Source organism: Phaseolus vulgaris, chromosome 10 (genome assembly GCF_000499845.2).
Source record: "Phaseolus vulgaris cultivar G19833 chromosome 10, P. vulgaris v2.0, whole genome shotgun sequence".
Classification (NCBI taxonomy): Eukaryota; Viridiplantae; Streptophyta; class Magnoliopsida; order Fabales; family Fabaceae; genus Phaseolus; species Phaseolus vulgaris.
The window spans coordinates 41,459,960-41,472,857 of NC_023750.2; the positions used below are offsets into that span (position 1 = coordinate 41,459,960).

Sequence of the window (12,898 nt, forward strand, 5' to 3'; positions counted from 1 at the left end):
CTTGAGATCTATTTCATTGAAGGGGATGAGACAAAAAAATACATAGGAAAAGTAGAAGTGAAACATGTATGAAACAAAAGAGGAACATAGAGAAAGGAGTTTGAGATATTGGAGTGATTTGGGGTGGAAGGTAAGAGATGATTAACAATATTCAGCTGTTTGCATTAGCCTTTCAAATAATTCAGAGACAAGCTCTTGGCTTAGAAGCCAACCAATTTGACATGAAGGTTTTAGAGAATCCAAGAAGAGATTTTTTGTCCACATCTTTGGAGACCATGCCTTATACCTCTACCCTTTTTTCCATTAAACCCATCATTTGACCTCTTTTTTGCTGCCTCTAAATTTAACAATGCCTCCATTGAAATTTTCCACCCAGTGATTTTACCCCCCAAAAAACTGATCTTTTCATAAATTAGGGTTGAGATGATTAAGTAAAATAAATTTCGAAACTTTAAAAGGGAAAAAAAAGATCTGATATCCCCATTAGATTAACATAGGCACTTTTTGACTATTGCTCCCACGCATATGAGATGCATGAAGATAGTGTTAATTTCAAGCAAAAGGGGCTCCCACACATTAGAGAGAAAGCAAAAGCCCTCTTTTCTCTTGCCATGAATAAGTGTAGAAATTCTGCCTTTGCTTTCAACTTCATCTTCATATTCTTCCCCTTCTTTAACTGCTTTTTCACCCCTTTTCCCCATTTCTCGTGCAAACATCCTCATCAAATGTTACTCTCTCTTCTTCACTGATCTTGCATGAGGTAAACATTTTAACCAAACCATGAACAAATCACAAAACCATGAACAATGCCAAAATAACCAAGAAAAAACATGATCAAGAAAGACCAGGGAATTAGATTGAAGAAGCAATAAGCCAAAATAAAAGGAGAAATCTTATTATCTGATGTAAACCCCCACACCATTTAATTCTAATTAAAAAGTAACCCCACTTTTTTCCCCTCGAAATTACAGAATGAAGCCATTGGCAATGGCTCTATTGGTATTGAAATGGGTAGTTTCATACACAGGTAACTCTTCCCTGTACCTCTCAATACCAATTGCTGATAGATTATCCAACTCAAAGAGATCAGAGCTTGAACAACTTGCTACATCATCATCATCTTCTTCTTCTTCTTCATCTTCGTAATGCATAACAGCATCAAACTCCACTTCACTCTTTTTCTGATAATTCTTCAGTAAGTCTCTTGCTAACTCCTCCACCCTGCGACTCTCCTGCATGACATGCAGCCTCAGTTCCTCACTCCTGTTCTTTCCATTGGAACCCACCAAACCTTCTTCACCCTCATAAACATTCTTGTGCCCACAAGGCCTACAATCTTCATCTACTATCACACTCACAGGGCAAAACCTCACAGACCTTTTGGCGCCTGATCTTGAAGAAGGGGTTTTGCTCAAACAAGACCTTGAAAAAGAAGATGCTGATGAACATGTGGAACCGGGCTGTTGTGCCGCTGATTTAGTATCGTCAGAACGATTTGTTGCAACCGGAAACAGAACAGGACGACAAGTAGATGTCGTTGTTGTGGTTGTTGTTGAAACCTTAGCTTTTTTGGCATTTCCACTTGAAGTGAAGAGAGAGTTGAGAAAGCTAGCGAGTCTTGCACCTGGTGAAATTGGTTGCTTTGCTTTCTTCAACTCACCATAAAGGATTTTCAAGGCTTTGGACTTGGTTTTGCCAAAACCATTCTCATGCTTTGGCTTTTGGGCTTGAGAAGAGTGGCTCCTGAAGTTGTGATCGTGAAGTGCGGCATCAAAGTTGGTTTTGGTTTTGGTTTTATCAGAAACACTGACTTTAATTGGCTTTGGCCTTTGCACTCCATAGAAGGACTCTGACTCTGAAGAAGAGAACCCCCCAACAGAGCTTGACTCAGAGGAAGAGGTTGAGCTTGAATACATGGAGAGAGTGTTTGAAATCGAATTGCTTCGCGTTCTTCTTTCAAATTCCGTCAAAGAGTTTCTCCCCATTAGAACTTTCTCGCAGGTTCTCTTCTCCATCCAACTCTCCACCTTCCTGGCCCTGCGAGAGTTGTGCTTCTCAGCTTCAGTTTTGTCCTCTCTGAAACAATTGCTCTGCTTCTGCTTCCTCATGGTTTCCCTGTAGAAGATAAGCTGCTCGTCTTCCTTCTCCTCCGTTTGATCTTCGTCGATCGAACGGTAGATAACGTCAAGTAGAGTGGAAGAGAAAGAAGGGTTTTCTCTGTGGTGCTGTTTTCTTGATGGTTTATTGTCCCACTTGTCCATTCTGTTTTTTATAGAGAACAGCGGAGAAAACAGAGAGGGGTGGAACAGGGGATTTTTGGAGGGTATCAATTACTTGGGCTTTGTTGTCTGGTTCAAATAGTGGCACTGTGAAAAGCTCTAGTAGAGGAAAATAATGAGGAGAAAGAAATGATTGTGAGAAAGGACAAGGCCATGGCTGTATTTCCAAAAAAAAGAGTGTGAGAGTGGTGTGTTTGTAAATCAGTGTGGAAGGGCATAAGAGGAAAGAGGAAGAAAGAGAGGAGACATGAGTATTGATGAGTGCTTGATGGTTTAGAGAGAGACAGTAATGAAAGCCAAATTCCACGCCTCAGAGGAGAACAGAGAAGAAAGGATAATTGAGAAAGAAAGAAAGAGAGAGAGTTTTGGAGAATGGTTTCTTTTGGATGGTCTTATAAGGGTTGGGGGAGTAGTATAACTAGCCAGCCTGTCAATAATGATGTGGAATTTCACTCATTTTAAATCCAATGTTTTCATTATTCAATTCACCTCTTCCTTCTTTCTCTCCTTAGTTTTCATTTTCCTTCATCCCATGAATTGACATTAGATCCTTACTTTTTCTTTATATAACAAAAGAAAAGAAAATGCATAGTTTTGTAGGACCATGCAGAGCACATATTCACCCTGCAAAGAAGATTCCACTCTTCCTTCACAAACTCATCACTATGCAGTTTCAGTTTCTGCTTTCAATGAAGAAAGAACTGTGATTTAGTGGAGGTTAACTTGGTGTGAAATGTTGATTATTAGCATCTTCAAAAGGGTGTTGTTTTTGCATTGATTAGAGGTATGAACATGTGTAGAGCACTTCCAACACAAGGTATTATACTGTATGATGAGGCATTGCTGTTTGCACAGTCAACTAATGCGGCTACTGAACTAAACTTTGGGCTTTGAGTGTTCATTTGTTTTTATGGATTCTATTAATGCCCGTGACTTCTCCTCCATTAAAGCTCTTCTCCTTTTGCCTATTTTAATGAACTGCATTGTGGTTTAGGTTTAGCTTCAGAAGCAACATCTTCAGTGAAATACATAGCTTTAACCCTCTAGTTTTTTAATAGAGGAGGTTGAAGGAAGGAACATTGAGGACTTTCTTTGATTCTCCTTTCATTTTAATAACAATTCATTTCTTCTCTAAATTTTATTAGCTTTTATTTAAAATAAATATTTTAAAAGCAAAATAGGAAATGATTGAGAACCCTTTTTTTTATCCTCCTCAAATGTTTTATTCATGCACATACTTCATAAAACGAATTAGATATTATATAAAAATTATTAAATAAAAATTAATTTTAAAAATAATAAAAAACAATTAATTATTATTTTTCTAAATTAAATATTATTTTTAAAACTAAAAAAATTATTAATATATAAAAATAATTTCTATTATTAATAAATAACTTTTAAATTAGTATCAATTATTTTATATCTTAATGATGATAACTAAAACTTTCATAACAATTCATAAAATATTTACTAATAATAAAAATACTTTTAAATATTAATATTTTTTTAATCTTTAATATAATATTTAATTTAATTAATATAGTACTTAATTATTTTTACTTTAAAATTAGTTTTTATTTGATAAATTTGAGATAAACAGTTTTAAGAATTTCTTACAATTTTTTTTTTAAAACAGCACATAAATAAAGGTTTAAATTTTTTCTTTTAACCAAAGAAACATAAGGTTTTTTACATTTTTTTCCAAGAACCATTTTGTTCAATAAAATATATTAAAAAATTGCAGAAATTTAATCATTTCAATTGAAAGATCCACACTCTGGAAAAAGAGAAAAAAAAAAACTAATTTTACACAATTAGAAAATATATAAAAAAAATCACATTGTCATATATATTTTTTCATGAGGGGGGAAATTCCAACTGAAATGGAGTGGCTAGAATGAATGAATTAATTACATGGAAGATAATTTGGTAAGATGCATTTTGTAGGCATTGATGAATAGCATAAGGGCTATGCCTGAATTATAAAAGCAAGATGAGTAGCAATCTATGGCTGTTCCTGTCATTTATAGAAGCTGAGTTGATTGACAAAGCAAAAGAAATATAAACACACAAAACATGGTCGTTTAGTCCTTTCAGTTGTCAAACTTTCTTCACCTACGTGTCTATACCTTAGAGAGGGGTTGTGTTCTTGTTTTGTAGGGGTGCAACAACAATAAAAGAGAGAGACTTAGTGGGAACATTGTGTGCTTATTTCTACAATCATTGCTCTCGTGCCTCCTAAACTTTATCAACATAAAACTATTTTCAAACCAATCCCCAAGAGATTTTATTTATTGTTAATTAAGATTAGGAAAGGATGAGGCAAGAGAAAGAGATCAAAAGTGGAATTAATTAAGTTGATAAGGTTCAAAAAGTCACCAAAACAAATCAAACATCATGTGTGTTTACATGTTTGAATTCTATTTTTTTTATCCATAAAAGAAAAGATATAATAAATATGATTAATTTAGAGGTAAGAAAAATATAATAAATATACTCACTTTAGAAGTAGTCCAACCTTCTTATATAGTAAAAAAGACATACATCTTAAAAAAAATCTCGACTGTCTATCCTGTTACAACTAGCTAAAAAACGACTTAAAATTCAAAGACCAATTCTACCATCCTGATTTAATTCTATTAAGAAATTGATTTTAAGACTAACTCAACTTGACTTATAAGATGAGGTTTGCACTCACTTATACTTATCATTAGTCGACTTATAAGGTGAGACGGTCAACTCGTGCGTGTGACTATATATTTATGGGTGGTCTAATAGCAGTGACTTCTCATTGAAATAAATTCTAAATGACTTTGATACTATATTAAGAAGTGAACTTTAAGATTAACTCAACTTTATAAAACTGATTTATAAGATTAGGTTTACGCTCACTTATATACTATAAAATATTCTTATTACGGATTAATGGAATCTCCAACCAATTCTATTATTTTTTGTTTTTTTGTTTTTGTTTTTTGGCCTCACTCTTTTCTTCTCTTTTCCTTGTGCCTTCCCTTAAGTTTGAAGAAAATATTTCATAATGAAATGTACCAGCTAGGATGCTAATATAATAACACATCCACCAAGTGTCAACTATGATTATAGAAAGCAACTAATACACACACAACCCCTATAACAATCATGGGATGTTATGATGATACACGAGTCTCAACTCTCACGTTTCATGTGTAACAAATTAATAATTTAGTACGTATGAAGTACTTGGCTTCTTAAAAAATCATGTTCAAATTACCACAATTTTATTATCATATAAAACAAATTTGAGATTCCACCACTATCATGCACATCACTATTAACCATTAGTGAGAAATTGATTGTGGTGTTGATGAGTAATCACTCCCAAATTCCATTCTTAGAAATGAAGGATGCTTAAATCAAGTGTATGAGTTGGATTTTCGAGTAGGAATGAGTTAAATGTTTGAGTGAAACAATAGTTCATTCTTGGTGAAACTTGACTTTTTTTCACCAATATTAACACTTTTCTAACTAATTCTCTATTTGCTTTGAGCCAATTTTGCCACATGATAATCAATCCATTGTTTTATTATTGTTGTTATTTTCAAACATGCATATTCTTCCATTAGATGACACCATATAGGTCTCTAATTGTAACCTAACACTATGCACTTTAAGAAAACTGTTTTTGAAAACAGTGCATAAATAAGGTTTGAAATATATAGTTATTCACATTTTTTTCCTTCTACTTTTTGAAGGTGGGTTGTAGAACATTAATGAGATCTGGTACAAGGGAGATTCTAATGTTCTTCCATTGTCTCCTCCATTCATGTTAATTTCAACTTTGCAATAAATTATAAGATACTCATAGGTACTTTGGGTGAGTTTGCACTGAATAGATAGAAAAGTAAATATTTAAATTTGCTCAGGGAGTGGGTGGTTTCACAATAAAATTTTGGGTAATATAAATTTTAAATGATATGATATTATATTAAAAAATAAACTTTAAATTTAATTTAATATTTTAAATTTAACTTTATACAATTAGTTTATAAGATTATATTTACATCTATTTATATATATAAAATATATTTATTTAGATTTAATGTTGATTTTTTAACTGTAAAAAAATTTAGATATAATTAAAATCTTGGACCTTGTAAAAATATATTGGGATCATTCCATAAAAAAAAATAAAAACCTTAATAATTACAGTGATTAAAATATAATGTTCGCCCTCAAACTGTGTCACAACATATATTGTAATTTAATATGTATATAAGGGAAAAAATTGTTTATTATTTAATACATTTGTTTTGTTGCAGTTCCTTTAATTTTTTTTTATGTTTTACGTGTTCATAAAGAAAAATATTCATTTAAATAGTCTCTCATACGACAAACTATATTAAATTAGTGCATTTCAAATTTTATTTTCAAAATTAATTTTAAAATAGACTATGCTAACAAGTTTCTTCAAACAAAAAAAAAATTACGAGAAATTTTTAGTTTATGTACTCGTAGAAAATGTATTGTGTAACTTCTCTAAATTTTCATTGTTTTAATTTATAAACTAATTTTACTTCATGAAAGCACTCATTTTTTCTTTTTCTTTTTTAAAATTTATTTTTTTTAAATGTCCTAATATAATAAAAAATGTCTTAAATTGGTAATGAAAAAACCTAGCATGAGTTTTAAGTAAAAAAAAATATGAGTGTTTACATTTTGAAGGGACTGTGAAATTGAGGAGACAAAAAACACTGACAATTCTGTGTAAAATGGCTTTCATTATTATCTCCAATATCCGTTGACCTTGCAATGCAATAAGTTTGTTTAGTAAAACCTTTTAATTTCACTCATACTTTCATCATATAACTAAGCACTTCAATTTGACTTTTATTTTTCAAACAAAAGTTTAGCTTAAAACGTGCTTATGAATTATGTATCTATATATCTCAAAACATAAGTAATATAGTTATATTTCCTTCATCACAAAAATAAATATCTTCTCTATATTTGTGTTTTGTTTTGTTTTTCAAAATTTCATCCACATTTATTGGATGAATAATTCATTTTTAATATTATTTTCATAATTGGATCTTTCGAGATGTATTTATTCGAGAGAATTAATAAAAATGAAATATATATATATATATATTAAATTTATAAAAGGAATTTATAACCCAAAATATTAAGATAATAAATTTAAGATTTTTTTTTTATATTTTATTAATTTTATCATTTTTACAATATGAGAATTAGACTCGTTATATTCCTGAGACCGTGTATATTGGATCAACTTCAAAATCACATATTTTAAATATTTGAGTTCCTAAAGAGTCCATATTATAAGAATGCAAATATCAATAATATAAATGTTTCCAAAAGTAATTTTACATTCATAAACAACTTTTATATATTTAATACAAATTCATCACGGGATTATCATGCTTATCAATTTTTTTTATAATAATGCGTAATGGCATGCTATATTTAAAATTAATGCTTGAACATATTTCTTTTGAGAATGTTATTTTTTATAAAAGAATATGTTTGATTCATATTTTAGTAAAATTATATATATATATATATATATATAGAGAGAGAGAGGATTAATCTTCATCATTAGTTATTTTTATTTCGTTAAATGGTACTTTGAAATCAAAATAGTTTTGAACTTGAATATCAAAGGTGGTAAACGTTTCTTTTCATTTCTTTGGTATAGTTTCATAATACAATGACAAGACAATTATGGAAAGTCTTGACTACTCAAAGACTTTTGTATATGAATTAGAATATTATTTATATCACTAATCATAACTATACTTTACTAGGCATACATACAATTAAATTAGCATAAGAGTTGTATAGAAGATGAAGCTATACATATCTTAAGAATATGTGAAAAATCAAAGTCATATCATGTCTTATATTTTGCATGGAATTATTTTTTATTAATAAAAAAATAAATTAAATGAGGGTATTTCAATGTTTTTGCTACCAAATTTATAAACTAAATAATTGGTAGTTAAAACCTTGGTTGCTAATTAGATACCAATTTAGAAATTATTTAACAATAATAGAAACTAATTTAGAAACCAAATTTGTTTTTAGTTTTTAAAATGGTCTCTAATTTAGTTACTAATGCAACTAATTATTTTGGTCTCTAAAAATTGGTTTCTATTTCATGATTTTCTTATAGTGTGAGGGAAGAGAGGAAGATGAATAATGAGTTGTTTAAGATACTAGAGAAACATACGATGAAGAAAGTTGGGAGAAAGAGAGGTAGAGGAGTTAGAATTTTGAGGATGAAAGGAGTAATGAGTACCCACTTAACGTTGTTGAAAACAATATAACACAAGAAACCACAATGAATATTTAAAAAAAAAAATTAAAATCATATTAATTTTTTTAAAAAAATCATGACGGAATTGATTTTTACATTTAATATAGAAACTAAAAGGATAAATCAGTCATATTATTATTAATATTAATAATAATAATAACTTTAATAAACAATAATAATATTATTAGTAAAAACTAATAAAAATAATAACAGTAATGTGTCTAAGTATTATATAAAGATTCTAAGCGTAAATAATGCGTCTAATCTTACATATAAATTATGATCGAAAATAATATCTCTAATCATTATATTAATAAAAATATTATTATTATCAATAATAATAATATTGATAATAAAAAATATAATAATACAATAAAATTTACTTGCAACAACATATTATCAATAACATTAACAAAAAATAAAATAAAAAATTCTTTAAATTTACTGACGCGTACGGATTTCTTGAGGTTAATTCTCTTAATTTTGTAAATAGAAAAAAATTATATTTAAAAGATATTATTAAATGTGATTAACTAAATTTTTAATATTCATTCACAAAATTAGTAAATAGTTTGTATCAATAACATAAATTACATAAAAATCAATAACTAGAGATTAAAAACATGTATTTTAATGTAAACAAGAACAGGATGAAAATAAAATAAAATAAAGACAAAATATTATATAGTTAATTTGATTATTGTAATTATGCATATGATAAGTCGATATTAGAAAACCTAAAGTATGTTATGGAAAAAGGTGGAGGAATGGGATTAGCAAAGGAAAGTAATATTGTGAGGGTTATAAGATTCCATTTAGATAATTGGGAATGAGCAATATATATATATATATAGGGACCCAAAGGCAAGTGACATGCCACATTGACATGGCCTATATAGCCCCCAATTAGGAAAAAGTTACTTGCAATGTGCCCCATCTTTCTATTCTCATCATCCTTCCTAAGAATTTACGTCTTAAACTTTATTCCTTATGCTTCTACCCTTCACTCTCCACCAAATTTTCATTCCTTTTCAATACACTTTACATACCACTCACCAAGGGTGATCCAACCCTTACAAAAATCATAAAAATAAAACACATCTCATCTAGCAATCCATCGTGGAAGAGGAATAAAAAACAGTACCTAACAAAAAAAACCAAAACATTAACCAAAGTTGCCTCAACTTAAACCAATAGAACTAACAATCCAAAGTGACAAAACTAAGAGCATCAACCTCTACTCAGCTTCACGAACAACCAACACTCAACCTAAACAAAACATCCCACAGATAGACAACAACACGCCAACCTAAAACCGAAGCATTCAACTTAAATCAAAATCTGACAAATCTGGGGGACAATACACCAATATGAGAAGGAGAAGCAAGCAGAAAGAACTTTAGATGTAACCCAAGATCAATCCTTCAATTGAATTTCGTGTTTTATGGATAGCTCTATATTTATGCAATATTTTGTTAAATCTTTGTATTAGTAGGTGCTGAAAGTTAAGAATGTATGTTATGTCTAAGGATTTGAATATTTCTTGAATATCTCTATTTAGTTTATTTTTTCTTGTCAATAAAAAAAAACATACATTTTTAACTATTCAATAATGAAATTTAATTTAAAATTGATTAACACATGAATTAGAGTTACATATTTGATTATCCACGTACATAGAATTAATCATTTTGTTACAATATTGGTTTCCTATCAATTGATGTGTTGTGAATATGATAGCAGTCATTTCACATAATGCGTTTGTTTTTTGCCTTTCCGAAACTTTTGTTTTGATCACATTGTGGAATAGTTTGTCCTAAACATCTTTGTTTTCAAGGAACTATGATAGTCCCACGTTAATCACACTTTGTCTCAAACGCCAAAAAGGAGATACCTGGTGACTTACTAATAACTATGCTATAATCTATTTCTAAATAATTGGGTGCTGATATATTAACATTTTTAACAGTAAAAACATATTTTTCATATCTTAATAAATTAATATTTTATTTTATTTTTAATTTAAAAATATTATAATATTATAAACTATTACGAAGTGGATTTTAATCTTAATTCAATCACATAAAACTGGCTCATGTGGTTGATTTACACCCACTTATATACAATGAATTGTGCTCATAAGGTTGAGGTTTGCACCCACTTATATACAATGAATTATCCTCATCTCTAGTCGATGTAACTCTAACATAAACCGTGTTAAATTTATATTATTATAACAAAACTTTTTTCTAAATAATTTTAACACTATGTGCAAGAGGATTCAAGAAGCTGTTAATTATTCCTTTTGTCACGCACATATAAATATATATAAAAATAAATATAAATTTTAAATAAATGTAAGATAATGTAGAAATAGATTCGACAAAAAAGCACTATGTAATCAATAATGAGGGTTAACTGTAAATTATTGATTAGTCACTTTTCAGTCCTTAAAATTGTGTACAGCTAAGCAATGTTCTTAATTATATGTTGTGATTTATTTCTTTCTTATATAATAGAAACTAAGTCAAACTGATTAAAGCTAAAGAAAATTTACTAAAGTAATTGGATTAAATTGGGTAAATAAAAAAAGGTGTTTTACATATAAAGGTTGATTCATCTTAACTAGTTTAATTTTTCTTTTACTAACAATTTCTTACTTTTCGTAATTTATTTTCAATTTTAAGTAATATCTCAAAAAGATAAACATATATAAATAAATATGTGCATATATAACGTGAAATGTTATCTTTATAAATGTAACTCTACCTTTTATAATTTACATTTCTTTCTAATGCAAGAACTCAATTATAATTTATTGGATTTAAAATAAACTTAATCGAATTTTCTCTATACAGGGTTAATTTAATTCTTTGGCAAACTTAATCAATATAAATTAATTGAATTTTAATTTGTTTGAATTATTAGTTTACCGAAAACCTAATTCGGTTTTACTAGTAATCTTCTTGACGAAGAAATCAGTTCTCTTATCCTATTTACATTAGAAATGCTTTTCACTCTTCTTTTTTACAGGTGCAACTTTTGAATCGAACGAGATTAACATTAATCCAATCCAAACACTTTCTTTTTAATACATTAAGTGAATCCTAAGAAGATGTTAATATGGACGATGAGTTAGAGTCTGTGTGAGTGAAAAATAATAAAAAAAATTATGAAATAAAAACTAATTTTAGAGACAAAAAATAATTAGTTGTTATAGTAATTGAATTAGAAACTATTTTAAAAATTAAAAAAATAGTTTTTAAATTAGTTTTTATTATTGTTAAATGGGTTTCTAAATTGGTATCTAATTAGCTACCAAGATTTTTGCTACTAAATATAGAATCTAATTTAGAAATTATTTAACAATAATATAAACTAATTTAGAAACAAAAAAAATATTTTTGGTCTCTAAAATGGTCTCTAATTTAGTCATTATAACAACTAATTATTTTTTGTGTCTAAAATTAGTTTCTATTTCATGATTTTATTTCAAGTGACTTTTGAAGTTTGAAGTTCTATAAAAAAAAATTATATATTTAAATTGTTTTTAACTTTTATTTTTAAGCAATATGAGACTATTGAATGTTTGTTATCAATGATGAACTACAATCGTTTGAGACAGCGTGAGTAAAAATATTAAGTTTCACCTCAAATCAATTTTAAAATAAGAAGTTTTGTCATAAGAAAAAATGTATTAAAATTATTTTAACTATTTTTAAATAATGTAAGACTATTAGACATATCGAAATATTATGAATTAAAAACATTTATAAACTTATACATCATTCATTAACTTGAACATGATATAAAACATGTTGTGTGTACATATATATATTGTTTATTCTTGTTTGAAGATGTGAGCCACAACAGAAGATACTGGTGTAGGCGAAAAGAATGGTAGAAGATATTTAGGTGTTGGAAAATAGGTGAAAAGATGTTGAAGAAACTCACACGCATGGAAAAACATGATTGGTGATGTATATATTGCAATGATGGTAGGGTGTTAGAGCAGGTTGTGTAGCAGAGACGATGGAAGATGAAAATGGAGAGATGTGAAATACTTATCATTCTTTTCCCTTTTGGAAAAAGATAGAGAGATGGATGCATCAGCCTCATGTGACACCTCTCCACACTACAAACATGCTTTGCAAAGTTGGTTGGTAGCCATTTTACAAAGCAGGCCATGCCTCCATCATTTCCTCTCTAACTTGGTTTCAAACCGTGGGTCACCCCCACAACCTTAGCTTCAATCAAAACCATCTATTGCTTTGGCCCAGTTTCATCGTTTCACCAA

General features: G+C 28.8%; 1 protein-coding gene across 1 annotated transcript; it reads right to left on the bottom strand.

Moving 5' to 3' along the window:
- Positions 1 to 869: 869 nt before the first annotated feature.
- On the bottom strand, positions 870 to 2,797 carry LOC137819087 (protein BIG GRAIN 1-like B). Its single transcript, XM_068622826.1, has one exon. It carries the CDS (start codon positions 2,259 to 2,261, stop codon positions 966 to 968), a length of 1,296 nt encoding a protein of 431 aa, XP_068478927.1. The 5' UTR covers positions 2,262 to 2,797; the 3' UTR covers positions 870 to 965.
- Positions 2,798 to 12,898: the final 10,101 nt, after the last annotated feature.